This window comes from Molossus molossus, unplaced genomic scaffold (genome assembly GCF_014108415.1).
Source record: "Molossus molossus isolate mMolMol1 unplaced genomic scaffold, mMolMol1.p scaffold_m16_p_18, whole genome shotgun sequence".
NCBI lineage: Eukaryota > Metazoa > Chordata > Mammalia > Chiroptera > Molossidae > Molossus > Molossus molossus.
The window spans coordinates 60,167,634-60,180,580 of record NW_023425353.1 but is presented as its reverse complement, the minus strand read 5'-3'; the positions used below and the strand labels follow the sequence as shown (position 1 = coordinate 60,180,580).

At 41.6% G+C, this 12,947-nt stretch overlaps 1 protein-coding gene across 7 annotated transcripts in view; it reads left to right on the top strand.

The window, feature by feature from the left end:
- ANO10 (anoctamin 10) overlaps positions 1-12,947 on the top strand; it is a 165,263-nt gene that overhangs the window by 57,518 nt on the left and 94,798 nt on the right. For all 7 annotated transcript variants that reach the window (XM_036266159.1, XM_036266160.1, XM_036266156.1 and 4 more), the window contains exons 7-10: positions 656-711; positions 3,449-3,523; positions 5,802-5,984; positions 9,819-10,010. In XM_036266159.1, the coding sequence (XP_036122052.1) occupies positions 656-711; positions 3,449-3,523; positions 5,802-5,984; positions 9,819-10,010 (506 nt within the window). The remainder of the gene's footprint in view (positions 1-655; positions 712-3,448; positions 3,524-5,801; positions 5,985-9,818; positions 10,011-12,947) is intronic.

The window sequence follows — 12,947 nt, the reverse complement described above, 5'->3', positions numbered from 1 at the left end:
GAGGGTGGAGTCAGCCCAGTTTTGTAGGCGAGGAGGCTGAGTGTCAGGAGGTTCAGTGCCTTGTGCAGGTCAGACAGTGGCTGAGTAGCTGAGCTGGGTTTCAAATCCAGGTCAGCCTAACACTGCCTCTCTGTGCACGATGACACTTCTCAGCAGAATCTTCCTTTTGTTCTGTTGTCCTGCTGTTCTGAGACTGGCACAGTGTCTCCTCTTCCTAGCAGAGGATGGAAATTTGAGTTCCCCTTTAAGTTAAGCCTTTCAAGCCACCTGTTTAGAAAACTTTCATTGGTGCCCTACACTTTAAGGGTTGCTGTCAGTTTTACCATCACCCCTTACTCAGGTTCTTTTTCTGGGTGGCTATCCATGGGATCATTTGCCAACACATCCCACATATCTTTGTAGAAGTAAGATTTTAAAAATAATTTCAGACTACAATGATACTGTAGTACCCCGAAAAATGCGTCCTAACCTTAGTTTCTTCCTTGTCTGATGCTCTTGGTGGTACGTAGTAGGCATGATTGACAGCCTTGCACACTTCCTGACTGAGGCTCTGTTGTTGGGCATCCTGCCTGCAGCCAGGTCTCACTCACCTCGCCACAGTGCTCTCTGCTGCTTTCCCATCTGAGAGAAGTGACCTCTCCTTTTAATGTTTCAGAGAATCATAGATTGGAATCTGCCTACCAGAATCATCTAATTTTGAAAGTTTTAGTGGTAAGTAGTTTTCATGTACAAATTCATTATAATTATGAAACAAATGCATACCATTTAGTATTTAGGAATACAAATATGAAGACTTGCTTCTAATTTAAGATATCAGATAGTTAATATATTTTGAGCAAGTAGACAAGGATTGGTTACTAGGTGTGCTTATATATATATTCAGTAGTCTTGTAAATGTGCGTGTGATTTAAGACTTCAAATGTAGAAATTAGTATTGTAGCCAGTTTCTATTTATGTAAAAAGCTAATTAACCATTTTATAGTCATGTTTCTAAGCTTTTATTTTTGTTGAATTCTTTGACTGGTTCATTATTCAACAATCCCTCCAGTTATGACAATCCATTTAGTGATAGAACATTAAATTATTTTTTAAAAATTTTGTTGAAGAATGTTTAGAGTTCAAGAGATTCCAGCATGTTTTTTTTTAGATCCTCACTTGAGGATATTTCTTTCCCCATTGATTTCAGAAAGAGTGAAAGGCAGGGAAAGAGAGAAACATTGATGTGAGAGAGAAACACTGATTGGTTGCATCCTGTATGCACCCCGACCGGGGCCGGGGATCAAACCTGCAACCCAGGTACATGCCCTGACTGGGAATCAAACCCAAGACCTTCTGGTTCATGGGATAACACTCTGCCCTCTGAGCCATACCAGTCGGGCCCCAGCATGTTCTGGTGGGCAGAAGGAGAAAGATGGAGAGAAGGCATTGTGTAACTTGCTTGCCATTTGTGTAAAAGCTCACACATTCTGCCTCTTACAGCATTATTATAAATAAAGATGTGCCGACTTGAAAGCACCTCACTTACGAGGAGGTTGCGTCCGCCATCTGTCCCATAGACAGGTGCATAGAGTCCTCTGAACTTTCAACTGTAATCAGTTTAACACAGTTCATGTACTTTACTCCTGAGCAAGGGTTCCAGGCCCCCACTTAGAAAGTCTTTGTTTTAGCTGTAGAAACCATTTTGAGAACCATATTTATCTGGTTTTTCAGTCCTTAAAAGATCAGACACCACCACTGGGAAGGTGTTTAGGTTTCTGGGAGCAGGTAAATTATAACTATGGAGGCAAGAGCAGACTTAGAAATAGAAAACATGTCATAACAGATGCTAGTAATTCAACAGTTTTAGCAAATTGGACATTAGAAAAGGAGCAAGTGGCCGTGAATATCAAAAAAGGCTCTAAAGGCCTCATTCTAGCTCGTGAAGTAATTGATATTCATAATATTGATGCTGAATCAGCAAGGAAGTTACAGTCTATGTTCTCTGTGTAAGAAAGCAAGGGAACATGTAATGCATGGGAAAGATCATTCAAATTGATATTAATATGGAGCTTTTGTCCTTAGAGGTTAAACACTCCATTTGTCTTGAAGTTATTTGTGGGACTTGATTATTCTTTGACATTTCAGATACAGTGTCAGGTGACTGCCTTGTGAAAGGACTCACACATTAGAATCTGCTTGTGTTTCCTAGGTCTCTTCCTCCCTTTTCTTAGATATGTTTTTATTGATTTTTTAGAGAGAGAGGGGAAGGGGGAGAGAGAGATAGAAACATCGATGTGAGAGATACATCCATCGACTGCCTCCTGCATGCCCCATACTGGGGATCGAGCCTGCAACCTGGGCATATGCCCTGACCGGGAATTGAACTGGGACCTCCCAGTCCATGGGATGATGCTCAATCCACTGAGCCACACGGGCTGGGCTCTTCCTTTTTAATCTTAGGTGGAATGCATTTCCCACTCCTCCACCTTCTACTCTAACTGGGCACCCCATCCCTACTCTGGCTGTGTTGATCTTACTGCTCACTCTTCCAGTGACTCCCCATTCCCTCACGAATGAAGTGCTCACGGTTGTACTCATCAGTCTTCTGTCTGCTAAGGGAGCTGCTAAGCAGGAAGTAGCCAGCATGGGGCTGGAGGCAGAGAGGAGCCCCTTAGGCAGAGAGTGGTTGCAGATTCTTGAGCAGGGGAACTACTTAAAGAAATAGCACTTGTTCTAGTGGGATCCCCAGCCCAGAACTGTGTGTCTGAGCAGGGCAGGGGCCTCTCAGGCCTATGGTGATGGAGATGCCTCCCGGACTCGGTGGTTGTTAGGGCTGGTCTCGCTTGCTGGTGCCACTCATCTGCCTAGGTGTCGCCCTGTGAGAGTGAGGAGTCAGGTCCGTGGGCACAAAGAGGCGTCCAGGGCCGGGCTACCTGTGGTGGTGGTGGTGGTGGGGTCTGCCTTGCTGGTGCTGCCTGGCCATCCCAGCGAATCTCCATGGGGCAGGGGAGTGTCAGGCCTGGCAGGGCAGAAGGAAGGAGAACATAGCCCCTGGAAGTTACTGTCAGTAGGGGTCTTGCCCAGTTCTGCTGGGGTCATTTGCTGTTGTCGGGCTTATAAAGGGGGCGAATGGGGAGTGAACCCTCCTGGGCTGGCTGGGTTAACAGGCTGGAGGTGGGGAATGGTGGGCCTGCTTTTGTACGAACGTGGAATGTAAGCTGCAGTGGTGCCGTGTCGTTTACCCAGGCCCGGGCCGAACCGGACCACTTCCTCCGAGCTCTCCTCTGGTTGCCTCTCGCTCTGGGTCCAGCGTTTGTAGATGTGCTTACTGAGGAGGAGGGGAGGGTGACAAGTCTGCCATCTTGTCTGGACTGGAAGTCTCTCGGTACCGTTTTAGACGCTGTATTTACAGTTGTGAAGATAAAGTGCTATGAAGCAATACTAAATATCGTTATCATTTTTTTGCCAGTTCAACTTTCTAAACTGCTTTGCCTCACTCTTCTACATTGCCTTTGTCCTGAAGGATATGAAGCTCCTGCGTCAGGTGAGTGGGAACAGCAGGGACCCGTTCTTTAGGGTTCAGAGGCTGTTTCCTATAGTCAGGTCATGTAATTGGCTTTCCATGATTAGTTTTACAAATAAAATCTTTTAAGTTTTGTCTATTTCTAAGCCCAATTCTAATTAAAAAAAGAAAACCCATTAGTGTACTCAACTGAAAAGAAATTAATTGAAGCTAACCAACTTGTAAAATTAATGATACAGGCCAGTAAAACCAAACATGTAGTTCCTGTATATTTGTATTTGTATAGAATTGTAAAAACAATTCTAACAGCAAAACATATATAGTTTTTAAACTTTTGCATGTGTCGTGGGGCAGGGGGTGATAGGTGTGACCTTACTTAGGTCGTACACATTTCATTTTTAAATGAGTAAGTCGCGTACTTTAGAGACCAGCAGATCCCATGCATGTTTGAGAGAGTCTGACATATAGTTTGTTCTGTTGCCATTTCTGTGCCACATAACAACAGTGAGTAGTAAACTGAGTGCAGTTTCTGCTTTCTAATTGTTTTAGAAAGGGCTGCCCTGCCTGGTGTTAACTTGCCGGGACTGCTAGTGAGCGGTCTCAGAGTCTCGGCTCGTTAGTATTTACATGGGAACTAGGGGTCATTTTTCAGGAAATTAAAAAATTTGTATAACACAGAAAATTAAGATTTTGTGGTTATGATCCTAACAGTTTGCATAAAAGTTAACTAATTTTGTGCTCTTAATAACTATACTATATATATTACAACTTTTAATAAATTATTTTGGAAAATTGAAAAGGTTCAAAATAATACTTTTGAAATACCTACTGTATTAGTGGGGTATGAATTCTCACTTCTTAGACTTTAGAGGGTCTCCTTTATTTAACGGGACAGAGGGATGGGAGAGGATTCTTTAAAAAGTAGAACTTTAATACCAACAAAGACGGTGTGTGATGGAGACACTGACACGCATCTAGGGACAGTAGAAATTGACATACCACCTCTGGAAACCACACCGACAGCTTTGCCAAGATCCTTAATTCATCCCTAGTAAATCATCAGAGATGGGGTGAAGAGTCATGTACGTAGGTTCCGAGGAGCAGCACTTGCAATAGTCAAGGTTGGGAAAACACCTGCATTCGACAACAGTGCATGGGCTACGTAAGGAAAGACTTTTTAATGACACGGGAAAGTGCTCACAGTATCTTACAAGAGAAAGGAACTAATACAAAGCTGTATATAAAATGTATTGGATGGCCCTGGCTGGTTTGACTCAGCAGTTAGAGCATTGGCCCGCGGACCAACGAGTTGCAGGTTTGATTCTGATCAAGGGCACGTACCTCAGTTGTGGTTCTGTCCCTGGCCCTGGTCAGGGTCATGTGGGAGGCAACTGGTTGATGTGCCCCTCTCACATCTCTGTTTCTCTCTCTCTCCCTCCCTCCCACTCTATATGAAGATAAATGGAAAAATTTCCTCCGGTGAGGATTAAAAAAAAATGTATCGGATGATTCTACTTTAATTTTTACATATGGTTGGAAATATTTAAGATGTTAGCAGTGGTTGTGTCCTGGTTGTGGAATTATGGGTGACTTACTTTTTTTTACCATTTTATAAGATTTTTTTACAGTGTGGGGGGTGGGGGGATATATTAGTTGTATAATATTTTAAAAGTTCTGGCCAAACTATTATTTTTTTCAAAATTGGCAACATCATTTAGATATTCATATTTTGTAGCCAGGATGAGATAATAAAAACGCAATTTTAAGGTATTTTGTTCTGCAGATTTATAACTGGTTTATTTTTATTATAATCTTATTTGCATTGTAACCTTTTTAAATGACACTTTGAGATTACTTACCTTATTTATTTACTTTTAAATATGTTTTTATTGATTTTTTTAGAGAGAGGAAGGGAGAGAGAGAGAAACATCAGTGTCAGAGATAAACATAGATGTGAGAGAGAAACATCGATTGGCTGCCTCCTGCACACTCCCTACTGGGGATCGAGCCTGCAACCCTGGCATGTGCCCTGACAGGGAATCGAACCAGAACCTCTCAGTCCATGGACAGCGCTCAATCCACTGAGCCACACTGGCCAAACTATATTGTAATCTTTTTTGTGTTTTAATCGGTCTTCTCTATGAAAAAATAGATTAGAAACATCATTCTAACACTTCGCTTTTCCGAGACTAGTTTTTGTAACAATAGTATACTATTTGTTGAAAATTCCATTTTATTTGCATAATTCTACACATGCTGTGGTTTTATTAAGCTACACTTATTATGCGCTTCTCTTTAGAGCCTGGCCACTCTCCTGATTATGTCCCAGATCCTTAACCAGATTGTGGAATCTATTCTTCCCTACTGGCTCCAAAGGAAGCACCACGTGCGGGTGAAGAAGAAGGTGCAGGCTCTGAAGGCGGACATCGACGCTACCTTGTATGAACAAGTTGTCCTGGAAAAAGAAATGGGCACGTATCTGGTAAGTTTGAATCTTGTTGAACTTAACATTGACTCAGTGTGAATAACCGTCCTGCACCGAGTTCCACACACATCTCAGCTCAGTGCTCTCCAGCCAGCGTCCTCACCGTGAGCTGCTTTATCGTCAAGACGGACTGCACAGTGAAGTGCTGCTGCCTTGGACCTGGAGTTGGGCCTGATGCACCAAAGCATGGGTTTGGTGGATCGTGACTGCTCCCCCGAGGTGGTGGGCGTAGCAGCTTCCGGGATGGCAGAGCGGGGGGGTGACAGGATCTGGAGCGGCAGCAGCAGGCTTGCTCCAAACGCAAAGACGAGACCGAAAGGGGGTACTGGAGACATCGGAGGGAACTTTGTCGAGTATATGACTGCCTAACTGCTAGGCTGCACACCTGAAATGAATACAAAGGCATAGGTAAACTGTAATTGAAAATAATTTTCAAAATTAAAAAACACACAAAGAAATGATTGAAGCCCATTGCTAAAAATGAATGCCAATCTGAAGATTAATTTATAGTTTTAATACTTAGTGCTAGTGTAAATATAAAGTAGTTCCTTTAAGACAGAATTCTGAGATTTTTAAAGAACTATAAGTAGATCATTGGAAGACTGTAAAACCTAACCATGTATTTAACAAACTTTTATTGAGCTCTGGCTACATTCACATTTCTCTGTTGGGGGTGGCATCGGGGTCACATTTGCTTTAGATCATTGTTTCCCATATCCTGCATCTTCCTTCTTGGTATGGTATGTTCTTAGTGAAACAGGGCCTTCATTGAGGGTCCAATGTCATTAAACTTTTATAGTCTTGTTTTTCACCATGAACTAATTTGTCTCCTGATTACTGAATTTTTTGACTGGCTTTCATAGTTAGTTTTTTTTTTCATATACTTAAGAATTTAAATTTGTATGTTCATCTGGAATAGAAGTTTACTCGCTCTCTTTCTGCTCACTGGGTGTCATAGGCTAAAAGTGCCAGGCAGACCCTGGCCCCACTTCCAGACTGCCCAGCGGCACATGGGAGACATTGTCTGCACCTCTCCGCAGAGGCTCCGCTTTACTTCATGAGCCAAAACAGCACGGTTTGAAAGCTGAGCATAGGCTATGAGTGTTTCTTAAGACCAAATTGTGGTAGAAATGGCTCGATTGCTAAGATTTTTACTCTTTCCCCACTCTTGATTACTTCACTCTTCAGAGAATTAAATCAATGCTATATCACTGGGCATATTTTAAAACCACATCTGTATGCTGCAACACAACATAAGGAAATGCATTCCAGAGCCAAATGCAACCAGAGTGGTTTAGAAACTGCTCGCCACCGAATCCCAGCTGAGCATCAACCTGCCAGCCCCTAACACACACGTTTGGTGTTTCTCTTTGGCGAGCCTTGAACACTGCCAGTGACACTCGAAATCCTTGGGCTCATGCTTCATCCAAATACCAGAGCATCTAAAAGAAGTACTTGGCACCATTGCCAATACTCTATAATTATGTTCATATATTTTCTCTTTTCGTAAAAGAGAAAAGAATTCTACTGACTACAGTAGAATCTGACTTATACTAAAGCTCTTGGCTGCTGAGCCTAATATGCATATATTGGTGAAAGACTGGCTCTGAGATGCAGTAGTAATAGTGATTCATTTAGAAACATTAATATTTAATAATGCTTTAAAGTATTGTGATGAGTATTTTCTTAAACGGAAGTTGTCACTGCGTGTGCATAGGGTGATCACGAGGAGGCCCTGGACTCCAGACATCGGCGAGTGTGGCCTCAGGCGACATGGGGCTGGCTCTCCGTCTGTCACAGCACAACGTAAAGCATCCCTCAGCTTCTCTTGGGTCAGAGTGAATGTGACGTTGTGAACAACAGGCATCTAGCGAGGCATTCGAGTGGCATGTCACTGTGTCCCGTTGAGAGGTGGTGATGTTACTCAGGTGATGGCACAGTGCTCAGGCACCTGCTTCAGTGAAGGCTCCTTTGTCCAGTTATTAAAGATCATGAAATACCTCACACCATACTGTCTGTATCTCTTCCCCCTCAAATTGATACCTTTTTTTTTTTTTAATCCTCACCCGAGGACATTTTTTCATTTTTTGTTCTGATAGAGTGGGAGGGAGAGAGAGGAAGAGAGAGAGAGAGAGACAAACATCGACATGAAAGCGACACATTGAGCAGCAGCCACCCACACGACCCAACCAGGACCAAGGACAAACTGCAACCGAGGTGCATGCCTTTAGCGGGAACCGAATCCGGGTCTCTCTGAACCGCAGGCCGATTCTCTAACTGCTGAGCCAAACCGTCCAGGGCTCAAATTGTCTTTTAAAACATACCAGGAAGGAGTTGTTTTAAACATAGTTTTAGAGGGATTTTTTCATATTTTCTGCTGTAGAATCCTTTCTTTGGCCTCTCTGATGTATCTACTACTCTTGCTAGGGTGACTCTGGGAGTTCCCTTGTTACTATCAGCTTTGTTTTTCTTTACTTTTAAAAGAATTGAGGTAAGATTCTAGTACCATAAAATTCACTATTTTAGGATGTATAGTTTAGTTATTTTTTAATAAGTTCACAAGAATGTGCCATCACCACTACCTAATTCTAGAACATTTTCATCATCCCCATACCATTAGCAATCACACCTTTCCTCAGTCTAGCAACCACTGATGTACTGTCTGTCTCCATGGATTTAGCTATTCTGTGCATTTCATGTAGGTGAATCATACAGGGCATGGCCTTTTGTGTCATACAACATTTCTGGGGAGAAGCCTTCAGCACTGGGTGAGACCCAGTGAGGCTGAATAAAGACAAGGCTTGTGAGTAGAGTCTCACGGGGCACCGTTGTCCGGGTCAGAGTATGACTTCCCTTTGGGATGCGGCTTCCCAAGACCTCCAGCCCTGCTCCGCTCCCCCGGTGCTGGGAGCGCCTGCTACTCGTTAGGGTTGCTGTAGAGCTGGGGGCAGGAGGTGAAACTGGAGTAAATTGGAATGCCACCAAATCTAGCTGTTTTCTTTACTGAGTGCTTCCTGGGTTGCTACAAGCCTTTGGTTAATTTTCACAGTACTGAAAAAATTGATTCTGACAAATTTTGTCCTTTTTGTTTGTTTTTGGAGAGGCGAACTTCTGGAGGTCTTTACCATTTCTGCAAGCATCACCACTCTCAGATTAAAAAAAAATTTTTTTTTTCTTTATTAATGTAGAGAGAGAGGAAGGGAGAGGGAGAGAGAGAGAGAAACATCGATGAGAGAGTACATCGATTGGCCATCTCCTGCATGCCCCCCCACTGGGGATCAGGCCCACAACCTGGGCATGTGCCCTGACTGGGAGTCGAACTGGCGACCTCTTGGTGGTCGATGCTCAACCACTGAGCCATACTGGCCAGGCCACTGTATTTTTTAATGGAGTGTCAGGGACTGAGATTCTGGGGTGCCCATGATATGAGGGGGCCATCGTGTAAGGTTTCTAACAGTGATGCCACATCATTTCTTTTTTCTTGGTCAAGAGCAAACATATTTAGCTTTGCTATTGTTCACCTTAGAAAAAGTGTGGTAAGTTAATAATTTGGCATTAGATAAGCAGCTAAATCATTTCTTCATTCTTTAGTTCAGCGACTTCAGTATAAAATTGCCTTTGACTTTAAGTAAATTCTATTGTGAGAAGAAGGAATTGGTAGAAACTCTTTGAGATTTTTGTTTATTGTTGTTAGAAGCCCATGCAGTGGATAATATTACAAACAACTTCTTTTTTTAAATTTAAAAAAAGTAAAATTTAGTGGGGTGACATTGGTATTTTTACACGATGTTAAAAGAATGCCCGTTTTCTTCCTGTGGTTCACGTTTTCAGGGCACTTTTGATGACTACTTGGAGCTATTGCTGCAGTTTGGATACGTGAGCCTTTTCTCGTGTGTTTACCCGTTAGCAGCCGCCTTCGCCGTGTTAAACAACTTCACCGAAGTTAACTCAGATGCCTTAAAAATGTGCAGAGTCTTCAAACGTCCATTCTCAGAGCCCTCGGCCAGTATTGGTGTGTGGCAGGTAATTATTCGACAAAAATTCTTCCTTTAAAAGAAGTAACAGCCCTGGCTGGTTTGGCTTAGCCGTTAGAGCATCGGCCTGCCGTCCAGAGAGACCTGGGTTCGGTTCCCGCTAAGGGCATGTACCTCGGTTGCAGTTTGTCCCCAGCCCTGGTTAGGTTGTGCGGGTGGCGGCCACTCGATGTGTCCCTTTCACGTCGATGTCTCTCTCTCTCTCTCTCTCTCTCCCCCCCCTCCCACTCTATCTGAACAAAATATGGAAGAATGTTCTCGGGTGAGGATTAAATAAAATAAAATAAAAGAAGTAACAAAATGAAGCATTGTAATTTAAAAACAAAAAGCCCCAAGAAGAGATTTGGAAAAACTGGATTTCATCCTTGCTCTGCTATAAACTAGTTGTGTGACTTCAAATAATCATACCTTTCTCTGGGCCTCACTTTTCTTATTTTTAAAATTGGGGGTAGGAGTGAGGGAGGTAAAATATAATCTCTGTGACTCCTTTCAGATGTAAAAGTTTGACGATTTTCTGGGAGAGTGGCCAGCTCGGCCTTCACTCACTAACGAGGCCCCCCCCACCCCGTGGTGTCAGAAGACAGCGGCACCGTGTTTTCAGGGGCTCAGAGGAAGTACTGCCAGTGCAGCCGCTTCCGTCCAGGTGTGCTTCAGGGGAAGGAGGGACAGGACACGCTGAGGAGGGGCAGCGAAGAGACCTTTGTTCCTGCAGACCTGTCCTGAAAGTATGACAGAGTTCTCCAGCCAAGAAAATGATAAAAGTAGGAATCTGGGGACATTAGGGAAAAAGAAAAGCTAAACAAAAGTACAAGTAAAAACAATAGTTTCCTTTTCTTTGAGTCTTTAAAGTTATGTTTGAGAACCGAAACAAAAAATAGAACACTATCTAATGATTCTAAATATTATATGTAGCCCTGGCTTGTTTGGCCCAGCGGTTAGAACGTCAGCCTGTGGACTGGAGAGACCCGGGTTCGGTTCCTGCTAAGAGCACGTACCTCGGTTGCAGTTTGTCTCTAGCCTCAGTTGGGGTCGTGTGATGTTTCTCTCTCTCTCTCTTCCTCCCTCCCCTCTCCCCCATCTGAAGATAAATGCAAAAATGTCCTCGGGTGAGGATAAAAATAAAATAAATGAATAAATAAATACTATATGTAGAGAAAAGATTAAGATAGTTATAAATTGGGAATGGTAAAAGGAGGTAAAATTTCTATATTTTACTCAAGCTAATAAATAACAACACAGGTTAAAGGAAAAAAATATATGTACACATATATAAAATGTAATATATATGTGGATACACACACACACATATATATATACACACACACCTAGACAACCCCTAAAAAGCTATATAAAAGATATCCTTCAAAACACAGATAAATCAAAGTGGAATATCAAAAAATGTCTAGGTAACTCATAATAAGACAAGAAAAAGAAAGCATAAATGAAAAATTAGGGAACAAACAGAAAATAAAGAAATGGTAGACTTAAGTCCTAACATATTAATGGTTAGATTAATTGCAAAGAATCTAAAGACACCAGTTAAAGACAGATTGTCAAAGTGGATTAAAACACATAACCCAACTATATGCTGTCTATAGGAAACTCAATTTAAACATAATGATATAAGCAGGTTGAAAGTAAAAGGATAGAAAAGGCCGTGGCCGGTTTGGCTCAGTGGTTGGAGCATCGGCCTGCAGACCAGAGAGTCCCGGGTTTGGTGCTAGGGGCACGTACCAAAAAGAGAAAAAGAAAAAATAGAAAAGGATACATGTGGAAATACTGATCACAAGGAAACAGAAGTAGCTATATTAATATCAGATAAATGGGCAAAGAAAATGATCAGACAGGAGCATTTTATGATGATAAAAGGGCCAATTACCAACATGTAGCAATCTTAATATGTATTCATCAAACAACAAGTTTTAAAATGTGTGAACCAAAAACTTATAAAACTGAAAGGAAAAATAAATAAGTCCACAATTATACCTGGAGACTTCAACATCACTTCCTCAACAATTAACACTGGATAGAAATCAGCCAGGATATAGAAGAACTCAACAATACCATCACATAATGGAATCTTATTGATGTTGTAGAACACACTATTCAACAACAGTAGAATACACATTTTTTTTTTCAAGTACTTATAGAACATTGAACAAGATGGACCATCTTCTGGTCATAAAACCAACTTCAAAAATTTTAAAGAATTGGAATCATACACAGTATGTTCTTTGACCACAATGGAATTGAACTAGAAATCAATAACAAAGATAACAGAAAAGTCTCCATACACTTGAAAACTAAAAAACACATTTGTATATATAATGGGTTGAAGAGAAGGTGTCAAGTGAAATCAAAAGATACATTGAATTGATTTTAAATGAAAATAGAGCATATCAAAAGTTGTGGGACACAGCTATAGCAGTGCTGACAGGGAAATTTGTAGCACTAAATGCATACAGTGGAAAAGAGAGAAAAAAAAAATCTCAAATCAGTAATCTAAGCTCCTACTCAAGAAATGAGAAACAGAACTAAATAAACCCCAAACAGCTGAAATAAGGATAATAGTATAAATCAATGAAATTGAAAACAGAAATAATAGAGATCAATGAAACAAAGAGTTGGTTCTTTGAAAAGATCAATGCAATTGACACATCTCCAGCAAGACTAAAAAAGAAAGAGAGGAGGCAAAAATAACCAAAATAAAAAATGAAATCACTACAGACCCTACAAACATCAAAAGAATAAGGGAATATTACAAACAATTCATTTGACAGCTTGGATGAAATGGAAAAATTTCTCCAAAAGCACAAACTACTGCAACTCACTCAATATGAAGTAGATAATATGAGTAGCCCCATGACTATAAGAAAATTAAATTCGCAATTACAATTCCCAAAAAAGAAATGTCCTGACCCAAATG